This window comes from Scardinius erythrophthalmus (assembly GCF_964197995.2).
Source record: "Scardinius erythrophthalmus genome assembly, chromosome: 10".
NCBI classification, from domain to species: domain Eukaryota; kingdom Metazoa; phylum Chordata; class Actinopteri; order Cypriniformes; family Leuciscidae; genus Scardinius; species Scardinius erythrophthalmus.
Genome location: NC_138230.1, coordinates 40,280,154 through 40,294,355, shown reverse-complemented (window position 1 = coordinate 40,294,355; position 14,202 = coordinate 40,280,154). Strand labels below are relative to the sequence as shown.

Below are 14,202 nucleotides of genomic sequence, written 5' to 3'. Positions count from 1 at the left end.
ATAGAGTGACTTGTCCATGACAAATGGCATGGGTCAGGAATAAGGACATTTTTTAAACAGAAAACTGGTCCACTTAAATGCCCAACATATAGGTCTTACATCATGCAAAGTGAAATTAAATTAATTTAGCAATTATATTAACTTTTTCTTAGTGAGATAATTGTCAAATTAATTGCTTCTGTCTCCAGCTTTGACAGCAGCAGAAAATGTGTTAGAAGAGCTTGTCAGTGTTAACAGTTACTTGGTGGAGAAGAAAGCCAATTTAAATTGGTATATCACTCATTCCAAAATAACGGCTTTGTGGGATGTTAATGCCAATGTGTTTCTCAGTAAATCAGTGATTATATAATATATATATATATATATATATATAGATATATATATAGATAGATAGATAGAAGTAAAGCTTTAATATGAAAAATGCAACGTTATAATTATTCTAATAGAGAATTATTAACTGTTATTGAAAACTGACCTAGAGTTTTACAAAGATAAGAAAGGTGTAAACTATTTCTAGAAACAGAAACCCACAACACAAGCCTTGCTTCGTTTATTCTGATTTGTAGTTTGCATTATTCTTCAAATCATTTTTGTATTTTGCTCATCGTTTACAAGCTAACCTGCAATTGGGCCTTACTCTAATGCTCACTAATGGTTGCCATTAAGGTGTTGCAAATTTACAGAAATAACATTCTATGCAGCACCTCTCAAATCATACAAGGACATAAAGCAAAGCAAGCTATTTTGTTGTCTTGGCACATTGAAAAATGCTACCAACTATGCAAAATGATTTTGTTTTGACTGGCAAAACGAACTACAATCTACTGAAACATTGAGGTGGTGCTGTGGATACTACACATCAAGCAAAATTTAACCATTTAAACTGTGCTTTCAAGCATAGATGAGTATCAATATTTTGAAGATTTTATTTTGAGTCATCCATCGTAACTAGAAAAGGATAAAATGGTAGAAATTAAATCACAACAAGTAACATGCTACTTGGTGAAAAAAGTATCTGTGTCCCTGTAACCGCTACACAATTAGTCTACTTTTACTAGTTCTACTTGTATAATAAATAGGGCTGGGTGATTTCTTTTTTTTTTTGGTATATATGTATATGTATGTATGTATGTATGTATATATATATATATATATATATATATATATATGTATATACAGGGTTTTTCCTGCATAGACAATTATGAGGCGGCCGCCTCCGTCAAATTTCGTGCCGCCTCCGCCTCTCGACAAAACTCGGACAGACAGTCACGTGCTCATACACTTTTTCCACCGTGACGGTTCTGTTGCGGTTCCCGCTTGTGTCCATAGTGCTGCACGGATCATAATCCGCCGGTCGAGCGGGCCAAGTAATAACAACATTCCATTCAATCAAAGGTGGAAGACAGATAAATCATTATAATGTGTTGAGTGTAATAAAGACACGGAACTCCCATCATGGTAACTTACCTAATGTACGGACGTTAACAGCGCTGTTGAGGTTCGCGCCGTTATTTATAACATATTAATTATAATATATTAGTTATATAGGCTACACACGACCAGAGTTCCGTTTTCCTGAATGCCATCACGATTGAAACCGAGATATTGATTTCATAACAGTTAAACAAATAGTTAAAATTAAGTTACTTACATTTTTAGACGCAATGACTGTTTTTGTTCTGTTTCAGCAGCGAAAATAGTTCCAAACAATAGAAACATAGAGCATCTCACAGCAACACGCATCTATGATTCATTACTGAATGATTCAGCGTTTTGAACTAATCACTCGAGTCAAAGATTCAATTACCCATTATTAAACCGCCTCATTCTGAATAAATCAGCCGTTTGAACGAATCGTTTAAATGAATGACTCAATGACTCGCTCATTAAGACGGCCGCCTGCCGCCTCCTACTGGCGGTTTAGTTTCATAAAGTAGCATTCTTTTCAACATTCCTTAAAAAATATTTAAAACAATCTCATAATCTCATTTAATACAGTTATAATTTTTCAATGTAAATTATTTAATTTGATTGGTAACAGCCTAGTGTCTTATTATTTTAATTGAATGTATTGATAAAATGTAAGAATTTGAAATGAAATTTAGAGCATATATTAAATAAAATTAGGGGAAAATGCTCTTTATAAAAGGTACAAAAATTATTCCGATAAGAGTGTTTTCAAAAATGAAACATTGACAATTTAAGTTTAAAGGGAGTAAAGCCTCTGTTTAGGCTATAAAGGAAATGTAATTTTGCCAAAAGAACTTTTAATTTAAATAAATGTTAATTTTAAATCAGCCTACTTCAGTGTGATATGTTACCATATTATCATGCTTAATTGAATAATTGTAATGTGATGATCAGATGCAGATATCTAAATCAAAGAATATGGGTGGTTGGCGGGTGGATTATTATTCATTTTTAACAACAGATTCGAGTGACTCAAAGTGCACCAGATTAAGGAATTTATCTTTAAAATGTACAAAATTTTCTCCCGGGGGGGCATGACCCCCCTAGTGTTACGATTTTACCACCTCCGCCTCATTTTGAGCCAGGAAAAACCCTGTATATATATATATATATATATATATATATATATATATATATATATATATATATATATATATATATATATATATATATATATATATATATATATATATATATATATAAAAGTTATTTCATATCCTGCAAAATGTTGTTCTCCAAACAATGTGCAAATTGAAGGCTATGAAAACACATACAGTGGATGTACCCATGTAGGCTAGGCTGTAAATTGTGCAATATAAATATTACATTCTAAAATTGCTTCTTAAAGTAATTAAAATCAAATAAAGGTTAAACTAATTAAAAGATAAAATAAAAACACTAATGTTAATTGGTAAGAGGTTGAAAGCAACATTCTCATCTTATAGTAATTATATGACATTCGTTTTACCCATTACAATAGTCCCTTTACAGTTACTACTTGCCTTTACCATATGTAAAATTTAAAGAGTCTAAAAAATATCTTTGTAAAATGTATCTAAAATATTTCAGAATTATTGTAAGCCATCTGTTGGACATTCATGCGAATGAATGAGAAGTTTAGTGAAGACTTTGTTGCTGTCAGGCTAAGCCTTAAATGCAAAACAGAAATACTTGTGCAACTTTCTAACATATACAGATGAGAATATACCCGCGAAACGCAAGTCATGTAGCGAGGAAAACATCCCGAACATCAGAGCAACTTAATATGAAGCATGTCTCATGTTTAAGACAAATTGGATCTTGCACTTTCCCACAGCAGCTCACTCTGGGAATAAATAAAAATACTTTGTGAAAATATATCTATATACCTTACAAAGTCTATACAACACCCAGGCCTAATAAGATCATGTCAAATCATAAAATGTTATAGTTTGAGTAATTAACCTATAATGACAACAGTATACTTTTTAAATGGATACTTGTAAATCATAAAAACAAAATCAGATTTGCAGTGTTTGTGATAGTTAGATTGCCATCCAAGAACAAACTCAGATTAGTTTGCTTCTCCAATCCCTTTGGGTTTCATAAAACTTGACAGGCATTGCTTGTGAATCAACTGTCCGCACATGCCAGGCATTAATGATTTGTTCCAAAATGTAAATTTATTCAATGTTTTCCCATTCTTTCGCACAGAAATTAAAGTGCAACAAATATTAATCAGAAGAATTCCATTCAAGTTTCCAAGGATTCTGTCAAGAGCCAAAATGTTGTACGTCCATGACATTTTATATATAAAAAAGAAAAGATAAAAAAAAAAAAGATTCAAAAGAAAAAAACAGTAAAATGTTGATTTCCCAAAAACAGCAATCACAACATTGATCTGTATAAGCATCCCAACTGGTCAACAGCTTAACCAATGCTGAGTTTGGGGTGAGTTTATTGGTTTATCCAACCATTGGAAGATGAAGGTGGGAGTTCACTGGAAAAATGTTTGAAGTAATTATTTCCTCAATACCACTTGGTGACACTCGTGGTGGCATCCTCATCCAAAATAATCCAATTAAGCTATAGGTGGCAGAAAAAAAAAATAAAAAAAAAAAAATAAAAAAAAAAAATCAAACTACTGGTGTGCCAGTATAAACTTGAGAAAAAACAAACAAACTTGTTATAAAATGGATTAGTAGAATAAATTCTGCGACTGCAATCCACAGTTAACCTGTTTTGTCATTCTTTTTTTTAAACTATAATTTATGATTGAAATCAATGCGATGCGTGTTCTTGCTGTAGAACCAATCTGGGGTCTAATTTCTAAAATGAAACCAAGTCATCTTGTTCAAACTATACTTTCAAATAATAAAAAAAAAAAGTAATTTGATATCACACCAGCAATCCATGTTTAACTTAATAGCCAAGTTGTTCAATGTCAATGCTAAATCTAAACTTTTAACTATAATATAAAAATATCTAGGGCTGCCCCCTAATAGTTGACAAATTGTATTACTCTGTTAGCCGCAAAAAACCAAACCAAAACATTCCACAGAAAGTGGCGAAGTCACGGAGTGCGTGAGGGACAGATCGTTAATGGTGGGTGCTTGGGGTAATCCAAATGTTTGCCCATCATCCATGCAAGTAGTAGCTACTTTACACGGTTGCTAACTCTGTTAACCTACATAAATGTGCACTATTATTAGGCGCATATCCAAGTGCTTGTGCGGAGTCTGAAAGCTCAAGTATTAGTGCGCTTACTGCATGCCTTTCATTTGCATTTATTCCTGATAACAGTGGAAATAACTTAAAACTCCGTCATTTTTGGTCATACAGATAAGAGTTAGAGATGCACCGATTACAATTTTCTAGGCCGATTCCGATTTCTCATTGAGTTTGACCTGCCGATACCGATTTAATTTTTTTCTAACCACTTTACAGCACACAAATATTTATTTTCAATCTTTTCTTTAACCCTTTCACGCGTAAGTTTAAAATATTCTAACTGACACCCCCCCCCAACAGAGTTTTTTCAAGGCGAACGTTCCCTAATGTTTCCATGGCGACGCGTCACGCGATACACCACAGCCACAATAATAACTGTTACTGTATGACAGATGTGTCGCTTTTATTTTGCTTTTCCTTTTTTATTCAAAATATTCACAGACTTGCTTACCATGTCATCAACTAGCCTATCTGATATTCCGATTCTCAAATACGTGTAAGTGAGAGTGTTTGGTCGTTTAAAAACCTTTATAAATAATCTTGATCTATAACATGAGATGGGCGCCGCAATGTTGTCCTGTCAGTCGGATTTACAGCACGTGAATTCATCAGTTTCTCCCATAATAAATGCAAGAAAGTGGCCGGTGAACTGAGAACAATAGAGTAAACTTTATAGTTACTTCCACTATGTTTGTCTGATATGAATAACACATGTCGGCAAATATATTTGAATAGATTGTTATTGCATCAGTGTGTATTTTACAAACTCCAAATGTATTGTTTTACTCGTGCTTGTGTATTTAAATATCTGAAACCTAAAATAAACATTATGAGGTTGAAAACACTGCTTAGTTGTTGATATAGGCTATGACAGCGCTGAACGCGTCCGACTCTGGCTCAGCGCCAGCCAACGCGCGAAAGCACAGTTTGAATCTGGCAGTTCTGCGACGTCACTGAACATTCTAAATGTGGCGCCGTAACGTTACTCTCAGGGGCACAGAAATAAAAATCCCACATATGAGACCGTACCGCTCAAAAGGTTAATCATGCGGCACCCGAGTGCATTTGACCGGCATAAAATCGGGATATGTCAGACTGATCAACAGGTTGCCGGTCATGGCCATCACGTGAAAATCGGCCAATTCCAGTCACCAGCCGATCAATCGGTGCATCTTTAATAAGAGTAAAATATCAAAACTGTAACAGTCTACTTTTACTTGTGTAAACCCACAACAAAATGTTGTGCTTTTTTAAAATAAAGAAAATGTGCTTTCTGCCCTCTTTCTGGTTTCTGTGAACTGGAGCGAGTCACAAAAATGAACCGAAACTCAGTATATAGGCTACTTGCATCACAGACATGAGAAATATATCTATATAAAGCTTGAAATGTCTACTTTTAAATGAACCAATTCAAACTGAAAACAAATACTCTGAAATATAATCTGTATGAAAGGTGCATTTCTCTCTAAAGGCGCATTCCAGACACTAAACTGCAGAGATGAAGAGTCAGCATAGTCAACCTCATCTTTACAGATGACACAGACTTAGAAAACACTAGTTTTATTAATAAATTAAAATCTCGTTGCTATGAGCACGGAATAGGCTATATATTACGCCTATATATTAAATGCTCAGTATATACTTTAATGTAAAAGCCAGATTAGTCAACCAATGCCTTAATGAACAACTACAAGTCGATTAAAAAAATCTTTAGTCGGGGGCAGCCCTAAAGGTTTCATTAAGTACAACTCCAAGCAACAACCTTTAAGATGAAGAAAATGTCCTAGATGCCTATGGGTGTATGATGCGTCAGGTGTTAGATGCCTGACACATCACAAAATTAAACATTGTGCCAACACCTGAATGGGGTTTGGGAGAACCAACTGCACTCTTTATTGAAAATGTACATGTAGTATTTTAAATGTGAATGGCACAGAACACAGCCATAGAAAGATCAGAACAAATTTACAATATTCACCAGCATAACACAAGTAACATGACAAGATAAAGACTAATTAGAAAGTGGATTACATGTTAGCAGCACTAAGCCAGTGCTGACTTCAATGGTTTTATTAAACCTATTAAGAATACAAAATAAAAATTGGACGAAAAAAATCTTGCCACAAATGGGATGAGTTTTCAGGCTAAAATTGCAAGAAAATTCTTTAAACTTAAATACATCAATTGTGACTCCAGAACTGAGCCTCTGGAATTCCACATACAAACTTTGCTTTTAAAGTGCCAGATCAGAAGCGAGGCTTCTTGGCAGCTCCATCATATTCCTCACGGACCCTGCCAAATCCTGGGTTTCCAGCACCCATGCCCCTTGGACCACCGGGCCCACCTTGTGGGAAACGCTCATTGCGCTACACGGACCGTTTTCAGTTATGTATCAGTTGGGGATTTAGTTTTGTAGAAATTATGGAGTTTACGTCCATGGGATTGGGAGAAAAGCAATAAAAGGTAACGAGTTCCATGAGTTCATATTTTGAGCAAAGTATTATTTAAGTGGGATCCAAGGAAAACAATCGGCGAAACAGTTCCAACACGCAGATCCACAGGTGCCAGAGGTGACATAGGAAAAGGAAGAGAGGGTAATGTATTCATTAGTCAAATACCATTACATTGCATTCCAATAGCGCTGCTAAGAGAAAAAACAAACAAACAAACAAAAAAAAAAAAACTGCAGGATTCAAATACTAGATCGAAGCAGAATTGTCTCAATGTTGAGCTTACTGTTGGATGCCCTAAACTTAAGATTATGGCAAAGGGGTTTGTACTTCATTAATAGACAAAAACCCTCCTTGCCCAATGGGCAATTACAAATTCCTACATTATGAATAGCTTATATTTAATAAAAATTAAATCTTTCTTTGAATGTAAAAAACACTTTTTCAAATGCGATTTGTATAATAAAGTAAAACTACTCATAAATACTTAACGCATATGTTCAGAAATTAATTTTTACATTTTTTTTATTAATTCAGATTTTTTTTTTACTATTCAGACTATTTTTGCTATTTAGCCATCACAGTTAAATTTTAGAAATTTTTCTTAAATTTATTGTAATTATGATGTTCATCAGATATAGGCTAAGACACTTGTCAGAACATGCAGTCGTGATGGTTATTTGGATGAAATAGAGGCAGTGCCTGAATAAGCAAGCAGCATTTTCCTATTTTATCTTTATCAAAGTTCAACTGAAAAGTTTAGCCCATGGAGACCAACACAAAAAGTGATGCAGTGAATCGCAATGTTACAGATTTCAGATGATCATAATTCGTTTAATACTGTGAAAGCACAGGGTTGTTAAGTTTTATATTAAACATTGCTACAGCAACATTGACAATTCTGCAAAAAGAACTGCCACTATAACCACTTGTTGTGAGCTGTTTTTTTCTTTCTTCAAAAATGGTTGACTGCTTAAAGTCAACATGAAACTAATTGCAAACCATTTTTGTTCTGTAAAGCAACATTTCTAAGCCAAACAATATTCAACATAGAAAAAAATATATATATATATATTCTAAGGCAGGACTTGAAGGCGAGTTGAGAACTGTTCTCTTAAAACACAATCAGCACTCATAGGCCTAAATTTAGGTGGTGTTGGTTGAGGTGGAGCAAGTTATAACATTTTTTTAAATAAAAAAAGCACAAAAACATTAACTTGCATTGAAGAAAGTACATGGGGTCCATTTTGATTTCATGTTGACTTTAAAAGTTAAAAATATGAGATTCTTCTTACCTACTAAAAGTTCATTCAGGTATAAAACTAAACATTAAGACAAAATACTTGCCTTCAGACACTTAAAAAGATCAAACCGTTTCAATACAGAAAGCCTCTTTCTGCTTTGCTAATTGCAAATTCCAGGGGTGAGTTCCACTTATGTTCATATGAAACCACAATCAAGTTTTATATCTGACAACAGGATGAGATCATGCTCATAAGGTTTCACTTACAGACTCTACTCCTTAAATGCCTCTTTGAAATGTGGAGATATTTTATTCCTACTTGCTGAATCACATTGGACGAAAACCCCAATTCCCCCATTTCTAGCAACACGGCCTGTCAACTGGGGAATCAAAGGGTTCAGCTATAAAAATACTGAAGTGAAAGTAGCACAACAAGCAACTTCAACAATCCAACAATTTGTAAAGCACTGGCCTTCCTGCTGAATTACTTTCCTGCAACACAGAGCTTCTCAGCAAAAGCTTGGGCAAGTAAACATGTAATAGTAATTCACAGGTCTGTGATAATATTTATCATAGGGGTGTGCGATATATCTACGATAATATAGTAATTGTTTTAACGATGTGCAATGTGACATTGAGTATGTCACAAAACATGGCTAGAGAGCACACTGCGTGAAGCCTTATCAATTGAGGTCAGACTGCGCATGCGCATTTAGAAAGCACGCTCTCACTGCGTGATTTGCTCTATTAAAATGCAGTAAAATGCCCCTGTATCGAGTATGTCTTTTAGGTTATATTTATATCATGATATAGTTAAGCAAATCACACGAAGAATGCAGTGTTTCCATCACCCACTGGTGATTTAGTTTCATATTTAAAGTATCTATTCAATTTGAAAATCATTTCACACGCGTTTTATTTTAAAACAACATTGTTTTTGCAGTTGTAAGTGCATTTGTCATCCCTGAGCAGCATTAAACAGTATGTGTAAATACATCTAAATGCCACTTCAGATGCAACTTCTGTTTACTTTGCACTGCAAAGAGGGATTTAGCTGATAATGAGTTCTTTTGATTGATAACCTAGTTCATTTGATAGGGCCCTATAGTGTCTTATTCTTATTGAATATTGATCAAATGTAATATTTGACAAATGATGCATAGGCTACATTTAATTTGGTAGGAAAAATTGCCCTTATAAAAAGGTAAAAATTAAGATAAAGTAGGGCTGGGCGATAAAACGATAACGATAATTATCGCAATATAATTTCTCGATAAAACGATATCAAGAGGTCGATAAATGTCCGATAATGTTTATGCGCCAAAAGCGGAACGAAACTCATTTGAACCGCGCGCCACACGGACCGTTTATCCGCTCGGCTCAAAGTCCAAACGGCAGCCCAAGCGCGAGCTCACTAGAGCAGATGCATTTACTCTGATCGGTCTCGGTCACGAGATCCAGTGACAAGCGCTTTCAGAATTCAGCGAGGAACACAAATGTCTCAGTGATTTAAACCAGTTTAAAGGCAGACGAAACAGCGCTGACAAACAGGAGAAACACTGTGCGCAACGATACAGTCAGAAGGTTTTTCCGACTACAAATTCCCATCATTTACCATGGATTTACTGTAACGTTAGCCTAGTAACTTAATATTAATGATATACATATTTAATTGTATTATATTATAGACAATGTATTAAAGGACTAATGGAATATAATTAGAGTAGCCTATTTAATAATGTATTTAGGCTACTGTTTTTCATACAAATACCATAGAAACTAGGGCTGGGCAAAAAATATCGATTTCTCGATTTTAATCGATTCTCATTTTTACGAAACGATATCGATTCTTAAATCCCAAGAATCGATTAGTCATCCTGTTTTCAGTTGATGAATGAATGGAGCATTGTTGCGCGCATCCAATCCAATAAATCGCAATCATCTTTGTGCTTTGTTATTATTGATATGAAATAAAGTCTCAGATTTCAAATTACGTACATTTTCTTACGAAATTCAAAAACATAATTACAGTTTTGGCGCTTTGGCGTGAGACCGCTCTGGCGCAGCTCAGCTCAAGAGAAGCAGCAGCGCGGAGCGCACGGGATCTTCTCTTCCGCCTTAATAATACCAGTTACAGCGCGAAATAAACATGAATGAGCATCTGAAAGTGTGTTAAAAGGTAGAGTACAACTTATCGAAGTCCGTATCATGTCACATGGAATCGCTCAATCAGTGTTTCAACCGTGGAAAGACGTTAGTAAACAATGTCATGTAACGTCACATTTACCTCAGAAAAAACATATCCAGTGACCATAAACTCGTTAGTCAACTAGAAAAATTAGCTCTAGAGAGGAGCATTTTGTTAAATATATGCACCAAATTACATATTCATTATAATGTTTAATGTTCTTCAATATTTAATGCATGTTTGAATAAATCTGGAAAGTTTTAGGACAGCCACTATTTAAATTTTTATATAATTTCATATAACTTTATTATTATAAAATAAATAAGTGTATTTTAAGTGTTTGTATACAAATCAGTTAATTTTTACCTTCAATATTATAGTAGGCTAATGAAGCCTATAGGCTACAACTGACTAGTTACAATAATAGTTAAGAGATTTGTTTTCCTTGAGAAAATTTGCAATGTATTATACCTGATATCCAAAATAATCGATATTGAATCGAATCGTAATCGAAATCGAATCGAATTGCAAGCTTGTGAATCGAAATCGAATCGAATTGTGAAATTTGTGTCAATACCCAGCCCTAATAGAAACCATAAAGTTACATTTTGCCATGATAGTGAGGTGCTACAGGGTATGCCTGGTTTCATCTGTGGTTGTCATGATCTAAATGCATGATACTGGATGATCAATGGTTAAGTTTAATAAAACTCAAAGTCAGAATATTACATTTTACAAAAAATAAAAAATAAATTAGCACATGCATAAACTAAGAAATTGTCTAATAAATATATTTATTTTGTTAAGGAAAAATGACAAATGTTCTCAGATTTGTGAAATGTTCACCTGTTTGGCAAGTGTTTGTCATGATATGTTCTGACAATAAAGAGTAGTTTAAAACCACAGTTAATGCTCAGGGGCCGTATTCACAAAGAATTTTAAGGCTAAAAGTAGCTCCTAACTGGCGAATTTAGGAGCAACTCCTAAAAATAATGGGCGTCACTCGTAACTTTAGGACTCCTAATTTTTTTCACTAAGAGTAATTCACGAAGCATTTTAGCCCTAAAAGTAGCACCTAAGTCTGGGACAGCTTAAAAGAAGTCGAGAGGACTCCTAACTCACTAAGACCTATTCACAAACCGCTTTTTGTGGCATTTCACGTTGCGATGTTTTGAGATGCGCATGCGGCGGCTACAGGAGCTTCCAATCGCGAGGGAAAAATTCTGCATTGTAGGCATAACTAGGTATGCAACAACACCACCAACAACAACCAAAACTAGGCTACTCATTGCATGTAAACTAATTGTAACGTTTCATAGTGAATCAAATTAAAATGTTCTTCTCTTTGCAAACGTAGGCAGAGGCATATAGTGACAGATTAATTCAATAATGTTGCAAAGATATTGCATCAATCCATATATTTCATTAGGCTACTAGGCTTTTTGTTTTGCCTTACTCTTTATTCATTTAGGCTATTTATTCAGTTATTCATCATCTTCCGTCCTTCGCACTACACCGCACGCATTCTCAGACCTGTCACCTGTCACTCATCATCGTAGGGGAGGTGTTTGGAATCATTCCCGCGTTACAATCATCAGCCAATCAAGGTGGTCACTTCAGTCAAGCTCGTGCATGAGTAATGACGTCATCCATGGCAACGAAGACTCACTCTTAGTTTAGGAGTTGTCATTTTTCTTTACTAAGAGTAGGTCTGAAAGGCGTTGTGAATAACTTTTAAGAGAAAACTCCTAGCTAAAATCTTTTAGTGCGATTTAGGAGTACTCCTAGTGGTAAGATAAAATGCTTTGTGAATACGGCCCCTGGTTTCTACAACTTTCACTTAGGAGCAAAAATCTGCCTTTAAACTTTAAAGAAATAAAGATTTGAATTTTATCGTGATAATTATCGATATCGACTGATATAAAAAAATATATTGTGATATTTATTTTTGGCCATATCGCCCAGCCCTAAGATAAAGTAAATTTCAAATTGAGCTTATCTGGAAAGTTTTCATTTCTGTCACTGCTGCGAACAGACCACTGCACAGAACATGAAAAATAAACACTTTAGGACTCAGCAGTCCACGGCAGTCCTAAATCTGCCAAGGTACCAGCACCACACACTAAGCAATTTCATTAACAAAATCCAAGAAAATATTGAGATGATATTTTGTTAATATCGCACACCCCTAAATTATGGTCTTAAAAGGTTTAAATGGAAAGTTTCATAGTGTAGCAAGTAGCTACATAATACAAACTGCTGTTGTACTTGTCTTGAGACCTAAATGCTTAAACTCTTGAATTAAAATAGTAGAAATATCCAAAGCACACCAGAAAAAAAAAATTTATTTCTTGACAATTAGAGAATGTGTGCCATGTTTAAGCAGACACCTTATCTATTTTCTTTACAGCAAATGTGGGTCAAACCCAACTCCAATTTCACCATCCAATGAATGCCAACCAGGATACCTCCAACCAGCTACTCAAAAGCTCAGCCACAGTCACTTTAACTTAATTTCATCTTCATTTTGTGATTAAGTTGCTCAAGTTTATCTGCACTAAATGCCCAGTCTCTCAAAATTACAAAAAAGAGCTCCAAGCATGGAAATAGCATTTCCATGCGATTACCATCGCAGCACTGACATGACTTTATATGGATTTGCAACAGTTATAAAAAAAAACCTACAGAAGTATTTCACCACAAAAACAAGCACAGCATTTTATAGGGTATTGTTTCACCACATACGGTTTCACCGACCAGGACTTGTGTTTGAAAAGATGACACATTGCTAATTCAAAGGCTACACATCAAACAGAGCGCAAACTTGCCTGTCTTTATTTGCAATTTAGACAGGACTTACAAGTACATGTTGCAAGAAGGTGTATAAAAATTCATGAGCCTTAGTGCAGACAGACTTGCAAAGCAACAAGAGAAGGAACCTGTGAGGGGAGCTGAGCTTGAGTGCTGACAACTTCTGCCACTAGATGGAGGGACTATAATAAAATCACAACAGGGATCAAAAACACCCTTGCCACTGATGGGTCTACAAATAATCCATCCACACCTAACTTGTAAACCTTCAGACACAAAATGGCCTCAGTTCCTATGAACCACAATAGCTCAACTCAAAGATTAGCAAGCATTCAATACACACACATACTCCCGCCACATTCACTCCAGCTTTCAACTCAGGAATACATTACCATTTCGTTGGATGCCATGCCCCCTGGTGCTGATCCCCCCATTCCTTGGTGTCCTTCAAAATTCATTCCTGCCAATGGGAACTTCTGGCCAGGTGACCCAAACGGCATATCTGTTTATATTTTTAAAAAAGGCATACATTAGTTTCATTAACCCTTAAAAGCATGCAAAGATTTCACAGCAATTTAAGTTAAGTACCACAACCTGAAGGTAAATATCTACAGGGTTTTTCCTACATTGAAAATTTTTTGGCGGCCGCCAAAACGATTTTTTGTCCCGCCAAAGCCGAGTGAAGCAGGCTACTGACGGAGTGACTGAGAGAACGTCGATCACAGCGCCCCACCCCCGCGCGCGCACTCTCCGTCTTCAGTTCTCGTCTTTGCTCTCTCCCTCGCATCAAAATCAACTGATTCTAAAGGTTGGAAGACCGAATCCATGTT

General features: G+C 35.3%; 1 protein-coding gene across 2 annotated transcripts in view; it reads right to left on the bottom strand.

The window, feature by feature from the left end:
* Positions 1–14,202, bottom strand: part of sfpq (splicing factor proline/glutamine-rich) — a 38,577-nt gene that overhangs the window by 14,391 nt on the left and 9,984 nt on the right. The window contains exons 9-10 of one of the 2 annotated variants that reach the window (XM_081376706.1): positions 13,765–13,874; positions 2,738–7,046 (exon numbers count right to left, since the gene is read on the bottom strand). In XM_081376706.1, coding sequence (XP_081232832.1) covers positions 6,927–7,046; positions 13,765–13,874 — 230 coding nt within the window. In that variant the 3' untranslated portion in view covers positions 2,738–6,926. Of the gene's footprint in view, positions 1–2,737; positions 7,047–13,764; positions 13,875–14,202 lie in introns of those variants that run through there. The other variant, XR_014030943.1, reaches the window with a different exon arrangement.